The 12,946-nt window shown below is 46.2% G+C and overlaps 1 protein-coding gene across 3 annotated transcripts; it reads right to left on the bottom strand.

The window, feature by feature from the left end:
• Positions 1–1,488: 1,488 nt before the first annotated feature.
• Positions 1,489–12,219, bottom strand: LOC140195643 (fucolectin-like). 3 transcript variants are annotated; one of them, XM_072254328.1, is made up of 6 exons: positions 11,946–12,216; positions 10,926–10,962; positions 10,485–10,552; positions 9,643–9,925; positions 6,125–6,297; positions 1,883–1,971 (listed from the first exon to the last, which is right to left on the bottom strand). In XM_072254328.1, the coding sequence occupies exons 3-5, from the start codon at positions 10,549–10,551 to the stop codon at positions 6,138–6,140; spliced, it is 510 nt and encodes a 169-aa protein (XP_072110429.1). In that variant the 5' UTR covers position 10,552; positions 10,926–10,962; positions 11,946–12,216; the 3' UTR covers positions 1,883–1,971; positions 6,125–6,137. The 3 variants fall into 3 exon arrangements, with proteins under 3 accessions (XP_072110430.1, XP_072110429.1, XP_072110428.1); XM_072254327.1 differs by lacking the exon at positions 10,926–10,962; XM_072254329.1 differs by lacking the exons at positions 6,125–6,297; positions 10,926–10,962 and having other exon boundaries at positions 1,489–1,971; positions 11,946–12,219.
• Positions 12,220–12,946: the final 727 nt, after the last annotated feature.

Below are 12,946 nucleotides of genomic sequence, written 5' to 3' on the forward strand. Positions count from 1 at the left end.
GAAGGTATTTAAGAATGAAACTAGGAGAGCCAGAAGGGGCCGTGAGAAGGCCGTGGCGGAGAGAATTAAAGAAAACACCAAGGGATTCTACAAATATGTGAAGAGCAAGAGGATAAGACATGAGAGAATAGGATCAATCAAGTGTGACAGTGGAAAAGTGCGTATGGAACCGGAGGAGATGGCAGAGGTACTTAATGAATACTTTGCTTCTGTATTTACTACGGAAAAGACATTGGCAATTGTAGGGATGACTTACAGCGGACTGAAAAGCTTAGGCATGTAGGTATTAAAAGAAAATGTGCTGGAGCTTTTGGAAAGCATCAAGTTGGAAAAGTCACCTGGACAGGACGAGATGCACCCCAGGCTACCGTGGGAGGTGATGGAGGAGTTTACTGAGCCTCTGGCAATGATCTTTGCATCATCAATGAGGACGGGAGAGGTTCTGGAGGATTGGAGGGTTGCAGCTGTTGTTCAATATTCACGAAAGGGAGTAGAGGTAGCCCAGGAAATTATAGACCAGTGAGTCTTACTTCAGTGCTTGGTAAGTTAAGACCATAAGATATGGGAGCAGAAGTAGGCCATTCAGTCCATCAAGTCTGCTCCGCCATTCAATCATGGGCTGATCCAATTCCCCCCAGTCATTCCCAGTCCCCTGCCTTCTCCACATACCCTTTGATGCCCTGGCTAATCAAGAACCTATCTATCTCTGCCTTAAATGCACCCAGTGACTTGGCCTCCACAGCCGCTCATGGCAACAACTTCCACAGATTTACCAGCCTCTGACTGAAGTAATTTCTCTGCATCTCTGCTTTAAATGGACGTCCTTCAATTCTGAAGTCGTGCCCTCTTGTCCTGGACTCACCTACCATGGGAAATAACTTTGCCATATCTAATCTGTTCAGGCCTTCTAACTTCCGGATTATTTCTATGAAAACCCTCCCCACCCCCCATTCTCCTAAACACCAGGGAATACAGCCCAAGAGCTGCCAGACATTCCTCATACAGTAACCCTTTTATTCCTGGAATCATTTTTGTGAATCTTCTCTAAACCCGCTTCAATGTCAGTCTAACCTTTCTCAAATAAGGAGCCCAAAACTGCACACAATGCTTCAAGTGTGGTCCCACGGGTGCATAATAGAGCCTCAATATCACATCCCTGCTCTTATATTCCATACCTGTAGAAATGAGTGCCAACATTGCATTCGCCTTCTTCACCACCAACTCAACCTGGAGGTTAACCTTTAGGGTATCCTGCACAAGGACTCCCCAGTCCCCTTACCTCTCTGCATTTTGAATTTTCTCCCCATCTAAATAATACTCTGCCCGTTTATAGTGTCCATGCCCAAAACATCTAGGGTATTACCGCCCAATTACTGAACAACCTCCCTACAACAGAGGCCTCCGCCATCCCTGTCACCCACCACCCACCGCACTGGTTGGTTAACATTCCATGATTGGTGCACAAGGAGAGACGAGCTCAAGACAGGGTTTGCAGAACAGTTTCGCTGTTTTATTTAGACAAGGGGATTACACACATGCTCAGAATGAAGGAGGACCGGCGCAGGCTGCAGGAGGTGACCCGAACACCAGACATCGGTCGGACACAAAGGCAGCGAAGATCTCGGAGTGATCCCGGCCTGGACGGACGGGAGGTTTGACAGTCCAACGGCTTTCCCAACGAAACATTGCAGGACAAGCAGCACAGTGGCAGACAAGACTCCTTCTATCCCGCACTGCTCAGGCGTTGAGTGTACCCGTACCCGCTCTCTTCCCGTTCCCAGATGTCGTGTTTTTTCTGGTCTCTCCAGCCCCACGCCAACAACCGCTCACATTCACTCTAGGCTGGGCTACCGAATCCCCGGTAGGCAAACGTGAAAACTGCTGCTCGAAGCGGGGTTGGACCGGCATGTCCCAGGACACGGAGCGGGATCCGCCTGGGTCGGTCGCACAAGCCGGAAGCGCAGGATCATTCTAGAATGAGAAGCACAGTTAATGTCAGACGTTCCTGCTACATTAGGTGCAGCGCAATGGGTACTTGGTTATAGAGCATCGTCCTTGCGAGGAAGTACAAACCAATGATTGGTTACAATTCTAAACAGAGAAAAGAGTTAAAGAGGTGAAGAACGCAGGACTGAAGGTGCTATTTTTAAATGCCCGTAGCATTCGGAATAATGTGTATATCATTACAGATTGGTTGGGATGACATTGTGGGCATCACTGAGTCGTGGCTGAAAGAAGACTATAGCTGGGAGCTTAACATCAAAGGACATACTTTGTATCAAAAGGACAGGCAGGAAGACATGGCCGGTGGTGATATGGCTCTATCGGCAAGAGATGGAATTACATCTTTAGAAAGAGGTGACATAGGTTCAGAGAATATTGATTTTCTGTGGGTGGAGTTAAGAGACTGCAAGGGTGCAAAAAAACATTATAGAATCATTTACAGGATACTAAAATTTTTCAGTTATATAAAGAATAAAAGGGAGGTGAGAGTTGTTTTTATGCGTTTCTGATTGAAACGTATAAAATCCTAAAGGGATTGGACAGGCTAGATGCAGGAAGATTGTTCCCGATGTTGGGGAAGTCCAGAACGAGGGGTCACAGTTTGAGGATAAAGGGGAAGCCTTTTAGGACCGAGATTAGGAAAAACTTCTTCACACAGAGTGGTGAATCTGTGGAATTCTCTGCCACAGGAAACAGTTGAGGCCAGTTCATTGGCTATATTTAAGAGGGAGTTAGATATGGCCCTTGTGGCTACGGGGATCAGGGGGTATGGAGGGAAGGCTGGGGCGGGGTTCTGAGTTGGATGATCAGCCATGATCATAATAAATGGCGGTGCAGGCTCGAAGGGCCGAATGGCCTACTCCTGCACCTATTTTCTATGTTTCTATGTTATTAGACCACTGGAAAATGATGCTGGTGAGGTAATAATGGGGGACAAAAAAATGGTAGATGAACTTAACAAGTACTTTGTTTCAATCTTTACTGTGGAAAACACAAGCTGTATGCCAGAAGTCAGTCAGTGTCAAGGAGTAGGAGTGAGTGCCATTGCTATTACAAAAGAAAAAGTGCCGGTCAAACTAAGCATTCTTAAGGTGGACAAATCATCTGTGCCAAATGGACTACGGCCCAGACTCCTGAATGATGTTGCTGAAGAGATAACGGATGCATTGGTCATGATCTTTCAAGAATCACTTGATTCTGGTGTGGTCCCGGATGAACGAAATCTCATTCCATGCTTTAAGAATGGAGAAAGGCAAAAGAAAGGAAATTATAGGCCAGTTAGCCTAACCTCAAGAAGTTGGAAAAGCATTGGAGTCTATTTTTAAGGAAGAAGTTTCGGAGTATTTGGTGACTAATGATAAAATAAGTCAAAGTCAACATGGTTTTTGTGAAGGGAAATCTTGCCTGTCAACCCTGTTAGAACTTTTTGAGGAAGGAACAACCAGGATGGACAAAGGAGAGGCAGTGAATGTCATTTACTTAGATTTTCAGAAGGCATTTGATAAGGTGCCTCACATGAGGCTGCTTAACAAGGTAAAATCCTATGGTGTTACAGGAAAGATAGCGGAATGGCTGACAGGCAGGAGGCAGTGAACGAGAATAAAAGGGACCTTTTTTGGTTGGCTACCAGTGACTAGTGGTGTTCCTCAGGGGTCAGTATTGGGATTGCTGCTTTTCACATTGTTTGTCATTAATTTGATAATGGTAATGATGGCTTTGTGGCAAAGTTTGAGGGTGATACGATGAAAGGTGGAGGGGACAGATACTGCTATGGAAGCATTATGAGTGCAGCAGGACTTGGAAGAATGGGCAGAAAATTGGCAGATAGAATACAGTGTTGGGAAATGTATGATCATGCATTTTGGTAAAAGGAACAATAGTGCAGACTGTTTTCTAAATTGAGATTTAATTTTGAACCGGTGTGCAAGGGGACTTTGGAGTCCTCGTGCAAGACTCCCAGGTTCAGTCTGTGCTAAAGAAGGCAAATGCAATGTTGGCAATTGTTGCAAGGGGAGTAGAATACAAAAACAAGGAGATAATGCTGAAGCTTTATAAGACACTGGTCAGGCTGCACTTGGGAGTATTGTCAACAGTTTTGAGCCCCACATGTCAGAAAGGGTATTGGAGAGAGTCCAGAGGAGGTTCATGAGTGATTCCTGGAATGAAGGGGTTAACATAAGCGGTGCACTTGGCAGCTTTGGGCCTGTATTCACTGGAATTTAGAAGAATGCGTAGGGATCTCATTGAAACCTACCAAATGTTGAAAGGGCTAGATAAGGTGAATATGAAGAGGATGTTTCCCTCAGCAATTGGACCTCGGACTTTCTGACTAACAGACCCCAACCTGTTAAGTTAACCTCTTCTCCTCCATCTCACTCTGAACACCGGCGTGCCTCAAGGCTGTGTGCTGAGCCCTCTTCTGTACTCGCTTTTCACCTATGACTGTGTTCCTGCACATGGTCTTTTCTCCATAATCAAGTTCGCAGACAACACCACGGTGGTTGGCCTGATCAGACGAGTTGATGAGACGGCCTACAGGGTCGAGGTCCAGCACCTGGCCATGTAATGTGCCGATAACAACCTGGCCCTTAGCACCCAGAAAAGCAAGAAGATTATTGTGGACTTCAGGCATGCTAGGAGCCAAACTCATGTCCCCATCTACATCAACTGAGCTGTAGTGGCGCTTGTATCAAGCTTCAGATTTCCTTGGTGTCCACATTTCCGATTATCTCACTTGGTCCCTGAACTCCTCCATCCTGATCAAAATGGCGCAAAAGCGCCTTTATTTCCTGCGGAGCATCAAGAACGCTCACCTCTGTCCCAGGATACTGACAGACTTCTACCGCTGTACCATTGAGAGCATACTCACCAACTGCATCTCAGTGTGGTATGGCAATTGTCCCATATAGGACCGCAAAGCACTCCAGCGGGTGTTGAAAACTGGCCAGCGGATTATCGGCGCTCAATTGCCCACCATTGAGAAAATCTACCATAAACACTGCCTGGGCGGGGCGAAAAGCATTATCAGTGATGCATCTCACCCTAACCATGGACTTTTTACTCTCCTCCCATCCGGTAGGTGCTACAGGAGCCTCCGCTCCTGCACCAGCAGGCACAGGAAGAGCTTCTTCCCTGAGGCTGTTACACTGCTGAACCTCACATCACAGCGCTAAGCAGTATTGCACCCATATTGTACTGTCTCAGTACTTTTATATTTGTGTGCAGTAGCACTTACTTTTTATTCGCAGTTATTTTGTAAATAACACTATCCTTTTGCTCTTCTGGTCAGATACTAACTGCATTTCATTGGTTTTGTATCTGTACTCAGCACAATGACAATAAAGTTGAATCTAATCTAATCTAAAAATGTTTCCTCTCATGGGGTATCCAGAACTAGATGGTACAGCCTCAAAATTGAGGGGTCACATTTTAGAACAGAATTAAGGAGGAATTTTTTTACCCAGAGAGTAGTGAATCTGTGGAATGCTCTGCCACAGACTGCGCTGGAGGTCAGGTCGGCGGAAGTTGATAGATTTCTAATTGGTCAGGGCATCAGGCGATATGCTGAAGGGGCAGGTGTATGAGGTTAAATGGGATCCGATATCAGCAATGATGAAATGTCGGAGTGAACTCAATGGACTGAATGGCCTAATGTCTTATGTTCCTATGTCTTATGTTCTTACGGTCATCCCCACCACCCCAACCCTCATTCCTCTGGTTACTGCGATGGAACCAGGTTCTCCGCAGTTCCCACGGTGTCCTCAACACGTTCAGAACTAGGACCACTGGCTCGGGATACATAGGATACAAGGAACGCGAGTTGGCTGGGGAAGAGGGGAAAGGAGTGGGGTTTGTGATACTGACTGTGGGAAGGTGGTTATGAAAGGTGGCCGACTACCTCAAACGCAGCAGGTCTCCGCAATTAAGAAGCATTTTGTGACTCAGCGGACAGAACTGCTGCCTCCCAGCTACAGAGACTTCGGTTCAATACTGGAGTGGAGAGAGGACGGACAGGAAGAGAGCTGGCAGGAAGTATGGGGGGGGCGAGAGGAGGGGAATGGTGTGAGGGACAGTGAAGTGATTACTACAATGGGAATGAGGGTGAATGATCTGTACTCACATCATGAGCTGGATCAATGGGGTTCGTGCACCCCGAATGCCTCCACCTCACACAGAGTGAGGGAGCTCCGACACCTCGGCAGGAAGATGTTTATGTACCGACCGTGAACACCAGTGGGTTTGCAGTAAAATTTAACAGTCTGTCCGGAGGGCATGGAGTTAATCCTTGCACATCTGAGAGACGGGGGATGGGGAAGATGGAGAGGGAGAAAGTGGGAAAGGGAAAGAGAGGGACGGACAGAGGGGAAGAGAGAGAAAGGAGAGAGAGTATGTGATAGAGGGAGAGAGAGAGGGAGGGGGAGGGAGAGATTGACATTAGATGAATCCGTCACACTGCCAGGGTAGAGGATAAAAGAGGACTTGAATCACAGCAGACTTCAAACTCCAACAATAAGTTACACAGCTCAGTCCTTAATTGAGCAACTGGACTGTCCGTCTCCCTGTTCTGCTCAAACTCCCCACCCCAGCCTTCTCCGTTCTCCATGGAGGATACAACTGCATATGGGGAGAGTCTGTTGCCAGCACACAGCACAGAAACCGGCCCTCCGGCCCAACTCCTCCATGCCGGTAATTTTGCCCACGGGAGCTAGTCTTATTTGTCTCCATTTGGCCCATTTCGCGCTAATCTTGCCTGTGTACCTCACTGAAAATCTTTTAAATGCAGCACATGCATTAACCTCTATCACTTCATAGAACATAGAACGTAGAAGAGTACAGCAGAGAAACGGGCCATTCGGCCTACAATGTTATGCTGAACCTGCTAAAAAGCAAATCAAACACAGCAAACACTAATCCCTCCTACTTACACTATGCCCATATTCCTCCATCTTCCTTACATTCAGGTGCCTATCCAAAGGTCTCTTCAAAGCGTCTGATGTATTTGCCTCTAGCACTATACCAGACAGTGCATTCCAAGCTCTGAGTAAAAAAAAACTTACCCATCATATTCCCTTTGAACCTACACTCTCTCTCCTTCAATGCACGCTCTCTGGTATTAGACATTTCAACCCTCGGAAACAAATACTTTCTGTCCACTCGATCTATGTCTCTCACAATCCTGTAAATTTCTGTCAGATCTCCACGTGGCCTCCCATGCTCCAGAGAAAAGAAACCAAGTTCCAGCCTCCCGAGATAGCATTTCCCCTCTAAACCAGGCAACATCCTGGCTGCCTGCGTCGGTGGTGGAGGTAGGTACGATAGGGTCTTTTAAGACACTCCTAGATAGGTACATGGAGCTTGGAAAAATAGAGGGCTATGGGTAAGCCTAGGTAATTTCTAAGGTAAGGACATGTTCGGCATAGCTTTGTGGGCCAAAGGGCCTGTATTGAGCTGTAGGTTTTCTATGTTCTATGTTCTATCCCGGTAAACCTCTTCTGCACACTCTCCAAAACCTCAACATCCTTCCCGTAGTGGGGCAACCAGAACTTTGCGCACTACTGCAGATGTGATCGAACCAGAACTTTATAAAGTTGCAAAATAACCTCCTGACCATTGCATTCAATGATTCGACTAATTAAACCAAGCATTCCATAAGCCTTCTAAATCACTTTATGGACCTGAGTAGCCACTTTCAATGAGATTCCAAGATCTTTCTACTCAGCAACATTGATTTTGCCCTTAACAGTGTACCGTATCCTTGCACTTGCCCTACTGGCCTGCAACACCTCTCATTTAAACTCCATTTGCCAATTCTCAGCCATATCTGAAGTTAATCTATATTGTGCTGTATTCTTTGCCAGTCTTCTACATTATCTACAAGTCCACCAATCATCGTATCATCTGCAAATATACTATCCAACCCAACTACAAATTCATCCAGGTCATTTATATACATCACAAACAGCAGAGGTCCCAGCACAGATCCCTGAGGAACTCCACGGACTTTCAGCTCGATTAAGTCCCTTCAACCACTCCCCTCTGTCTTCTATGCATAAGCCAGTTCTGAATGCAAACATCCAATTCTCCACTGACACCATGTATCTTACTGTTCTGGTTTGCCTCCCATGAGGGACTTCGTCAAACGTCTTGCTAAAATCCACGTAGACGACATCCACTGCCTACCCTCATCAATCTGCCTCGTCACCTTGACAAAAAACTCAACCAAATTGCCACAAACAAACTCAAGCTGACTCTCCCTAATTAGACCATGGGTTTCCAAATGCTCACATAGCCTATCCCTAAGAATTTTCTCCAGCAGTTTCCCTACAACTGACGTGAGACTCGTCAGACTGCAATTCACAGGATTTCCCTGTGTTCCCTTCTTAAATAGTGGAACAACATTAGCCACTCACCAGTCCTTCGGGACCTCTCCGATGGCTAAAGCGGACACAAAGATACTGATCAAAGGCCCAGCAATCTCGTCTCTTGCCTCCTTCAATAACCTGGGGTAAATCCCGTCAGGCCCCAAGGACTTATCCACCTTCATAGTTATTAGGAGGCCCAACACTTCCTCCTCCTTGACTCTAAACGCCCTAACATATTTATACACCCAGCACTGATCTCCTGGTCCTCCACATCCTTTTCATTGAAAATGCTGAAGCAAAGTCCTCATTAATTACCCCACTCACATTCCCCCTCCAACCAATGAAAAGTTAGTCACTTGGCCAGGCTCATTAACCAACACCACCTTCTCTCATTGGACCGTCCACATATTGATTTAAGAAACCTTCCTGGATACACTTAACAAATTCAGCTCCATCTAACCCTCTTTCACTAAGACGGTCCCAGTATGTATTAGGGAAGTTGAAATCCCCCAGGACAAGAACCTTTTTTTTTAACATTTCTTTAATCTGATTATATATTTGTTCCTCAATGTCCCGGTGGCTATGCGGGGGTCTGTTGTACAATCCCATCATTTTCTCCAGCAGTTCCGTCCATTTTCCTTCTGTGTGAAAAGGTTATGCCTGGATATCCTTAAAAATTGCCCTCTCACCTCAAAAACTTGCCCTATGGTTTCCCACCATCCTATACTGTGCGAAACACCGTGACTATTTGGGTTATCTACACCCTTCATGAGTGCATATACCAGTATAAGGTTACTAATATTGAAAGGCCAAATAAAGTCGATGTGGAGAGGATGTTTCCTATACTCGGGGAGTCAAAAACTAGAGGGCACAGCCTCAGAACCGAGGGACGTCCATTTAGAACAGAGATGAGAAGGAATTTCTTTAGCCAGAGTGTAATCAATCTCTGAAATTCATTGCCACAGATGGCCGTCGAGGCCAGGTCACTGGGTATATTTGAGGTAGGCTGATAGGTTCTTGATTAGTCAGGGTGTCAAAGGTTACGGGGAGAAGGTAGGGGAATGGAGTTCAGAGGGAAATAAAACAGCCATGATGGAATGCTGGACAGAGTCAACAGCCGAACGGCCTCATTCTGCTCCAATATTGTATGATTTTACTCCAGGCTTCCTTCGCGCTGGGGGAAAACATATAATCTGTTGTGATGGGCGGGAGGTGCAAGTCGGCTATGGATGTAGGAAGGGCTGGCCTATGGAGGGACAGCTCCTCTCTCACTCACAGGGTGTTCCGGTTGCCTTTGTACTGCAGCGAGTCCCCGATCCGGATCTCGGCCCCGTTGAGCCTACCGTATCTCCGCGACCTGGCGCTGGTGATGCTGACCACGTAAATGCGGTAATGATTTGCCAGATCGACCCTCCACCACGGGCGGGATTGCCGTCTGGTACGGCTGCAGGAGGAGTGACGAAACCGACTGTCCTTGTTTCCATCGATGGCGTTGCTCGCGTCTGCGAAGTGCGCGCAGGTGGTCGACTGGGTCGCCCGAACTCCAGCGATTACACTTTCTGCGACACAAGTCTCACATTAAATATGACATAGACAGGCCATCGGTTGCAGGTCACAATGTCTGAACGTCTGGACACGTAATCCCAGCCTGAGACACAGAGTAAAAGCTCTCTGCATCTCACAGCTCTTAATGTCCGAACTCCCCATTGCATCGTGCCATCTCCAAATCTTGAGATGTTACGAATAGTTCCCTCTAATAAATCACAGAACTTACGGCAGTATAGAGCAGGAACAGACACTTCGGCCTGCGATGACGTGCCTGCTTCCACTACTACGCCAAGTTACCCATTCAAGGCACTTACACTCTTTTTTGTAAAAAAAAATGTATTTAATCTTTCCCCCTTTTCCCTAACTAAAAAGCGAGCCCTCTGCAGAAAAGATTTCTACCCTGCTGAAAAGATTCGGGCAGTCTACCCTATCTATGACTCGACTCTCATACTTTTGCAAACCTCTATCATATCTCCATTCGGATTCCGAGACTCGAGGGAGAAGAAGCCAAGTTTGTCCAGCCTTTCCTGTTAGTTCATCAACTCTAATCCAGACAGCGGAAGATCTTACCTTGTGATTTAGTGCAGAGAATTACCGCACAGAGAGTACCGAACAGCAGCAGGAAACAGGACTTCATCCTATAGGAATCCAGAGATAGCTTGTGATTGACAGAAAGGACAGTCATAGTTGTACAGTATTGGAACAGACCCTTCGGCCCAGCTTACCCATGCTGACCAAGTTATCTACTTGAGGTAGAGGCATGAAATAATACCAAACGGAACAGGCCTTCAGACCAATTGGCCCATGCCGCAACGTCCTGCCTGTTATTCCCGATACTCCTGTCCATCCATAACCCTCTAAGCCCCTCCCAAATGTACCTGTCCAAATGTCTCTTAAGTGTTGCATTTGGACCAGCCTCGACCTCGTCCTCTGACAGTTCATTCCTATAATCGCTACCCTCTATGGAAAGAAGTTACCTCTCAGGTCTTCTTTAAATCTCTCCCTTCTTACCTTGCATTCGTGCTGTCTGGTTTTGAACTCCAAGGCCCTGTGGAAAAGAATGTGACTGCCCAGCTTATCGATACGCATTATGGTTTTATAACGTTCTGTGAGGTCACCCCTCATTTTCCTGTGCTCAACGGAATACAGATCCAATGAGCCCAGCCTCTCCCTACACATGGGACCCTATAGTCCAGGTAGCATCCATGTGCACCTTCTCCAGTTTGACAATGACTTTCCTATAGGTGGGTGATCAGAACGGTGCTCAATATTCCAAGTTAGTCCCATTTCCCAACTTTGACTTGGATCTCTCTAAACCTTCCCACTCCACGCACCTGTCCAGTTGTCACTGCACCTGTCTCCAATATAGGTGGTAAAAGGGTGCCGATGCTGAAATTAAGTCGGCCCCAAATTTGTAGAATTAAGTAGCGAACTAGGGGCAGAATGTGCGCATCCTGCTCCAAGCTTCATACACAGGTCCCAGGAGCCCGTTACCGCTTAGAATGTGAATGATCCTCATAATCTGCCGGCTGGTTCCTTTGTGGGACCACAGGACCGCAAGACATACCATAGGGACAGAATTAAATCATTCGGACGAACAAGTCTGCTCCGTCATTCCATCATGGCTGGTTTATTATCCTTTGCAACCCCATTCTCCCGGCTTCTCCCCAGAATCTTTGCTGATCAAGAACTTATCAACCTCTGTTTTAAATATAACCAATGATTTGGCCTCTTTAGCCGTGTTTGGCAATGAATTCCACAGATTCACCACCATCTGGCTAAAGAAATTCCTCCAAATCTCTGATCTAAAGGGATGTCCCTCTATTCTGAGGCTGGGCTGCTGTCTGTGTGTCCTGGTCACCGAGTATTTCTCCTCTGGAGAATTCCCTCTCTCTCTCTCTCTCTCTGTGCAAAATCAGCCCCCCCCCCCCCCCAGTTCCCCAGTCACTCCACTCATACACTGGGTCCTTACAGCTGAGCGTCCACCTGCAGTTGTGAACGACTCTGTAAAAATATTCACCCTTTAATTACCTGGATAATGGTATTGCTCAGATTGGATTTCTGGAGAGCAGAGCCCCCCCGTAAATCTCCACCGGAGCTGAAGAATTCTCCTTTGATCACAGTTTATATCGAGTCAGCCCAGGGACGGTTCAGTGCCCCGCTGGTCAAATGGCGGCTAGAACAAGCTTTCCATTGGCTGAAAGATAATGCTATTTTGTCAGCTTTGGGCTACTGAAACATTGAGTAAAAGACACAAAGAAGGAGAGGGGAAGTGCAGACTTTTGCGACCGTTACTCGCCCAGAGTGAGGAAAGAGAAACCGGTCGATTGGAAGGGGGAAGTACGGAGAGGGTGGATGCTCAGTCTCCCCTCACCCCGGGGCACCCGAGGGGATAATTTCATTTTACTTCACTCGACCCATCGCTGAGCTATTCCCACAACCTATCGACTCTCGTTCAAAAACACCTCCTCTCATATTCTCTACATTAATTGTTAATTATTATTATTGTTGTATTTTTATTTTTCTCAGCTGAAGCTGATAAAATCCGAAGTATCGGCATGCAGAGCCAAGAACACTCATTTCCCAATTGCTAGGAACTTTCAGACGATTCTAGAGGTGTTTGTAATTGTGGCTTTCTGGAAATTTACATAAGTATTGTTGTGTAGGACTAATTGTTTAATGCTATTATATAGTGTCTTAGAGATGATATCCGTTGTAGATATAACTATTGCGACAATGAATACCCTGCTCATGTTCAATAGTCTTTCAATTTCCTATTTTAATTCAACATATTACTAGTGTTTTTCACTTATTGATTTCTGTATGTTGTGTGTGTTTGGAATGGCGATACAGTATGTATTAAGTAAATTGTTATTGCTTGTTTATCCTGCAATGAATCCCATGGTTACTATGGATTTTCCTACCTGTAATAACGGATCAGTCATAATATAATTTGTAAGGCTCTGACTCTGAAACCGGATCAGACTTGTATTCATAGCAAAGTATTGTTTCTATTATGAGCTTGTATTTTA

This window comes from Mobula birostris, chromosome 3, assembly GCF_030028105.1.
Source record: "Mobula birostris isolate sMobBir1 chromosome 3, sMobBir1.hap1, whole genome shotgun sequence".
Classification (NCBI taxonomy): domain Eukaryota; kingdom Metazoa; phylum Chordata; class Chondrichthyes; order Myliobatiformes; family Myliobatidae; genus Mobula; species Mobula birostris.

Bases quoted from the DNA above. Each gene is read 5' to 3' on its own strand.
- LOC140195643 (XM_072254327.1), bottom strand. From the start codon at position 10,551: ATGAAGTCCTGTTTCCTGCTGCTGTTCGGTACTCTCTGTGCGGTAATT. The intron at 9,926-10,484 runs GTAAGATCTTCC...CTTGTGTCGCAG, and splicing joins TCTCTGCACTAAATCACAAG to AAAGTGTAATCGCTGGAGTT. The intron at 6,298-9,642 runs GTGAGTGAGAGA...CCCGTCTCTCAG, and splicing joins AAAGGCAACCGGAACACCCT to ATGTGCAAGGATTAACTCCA.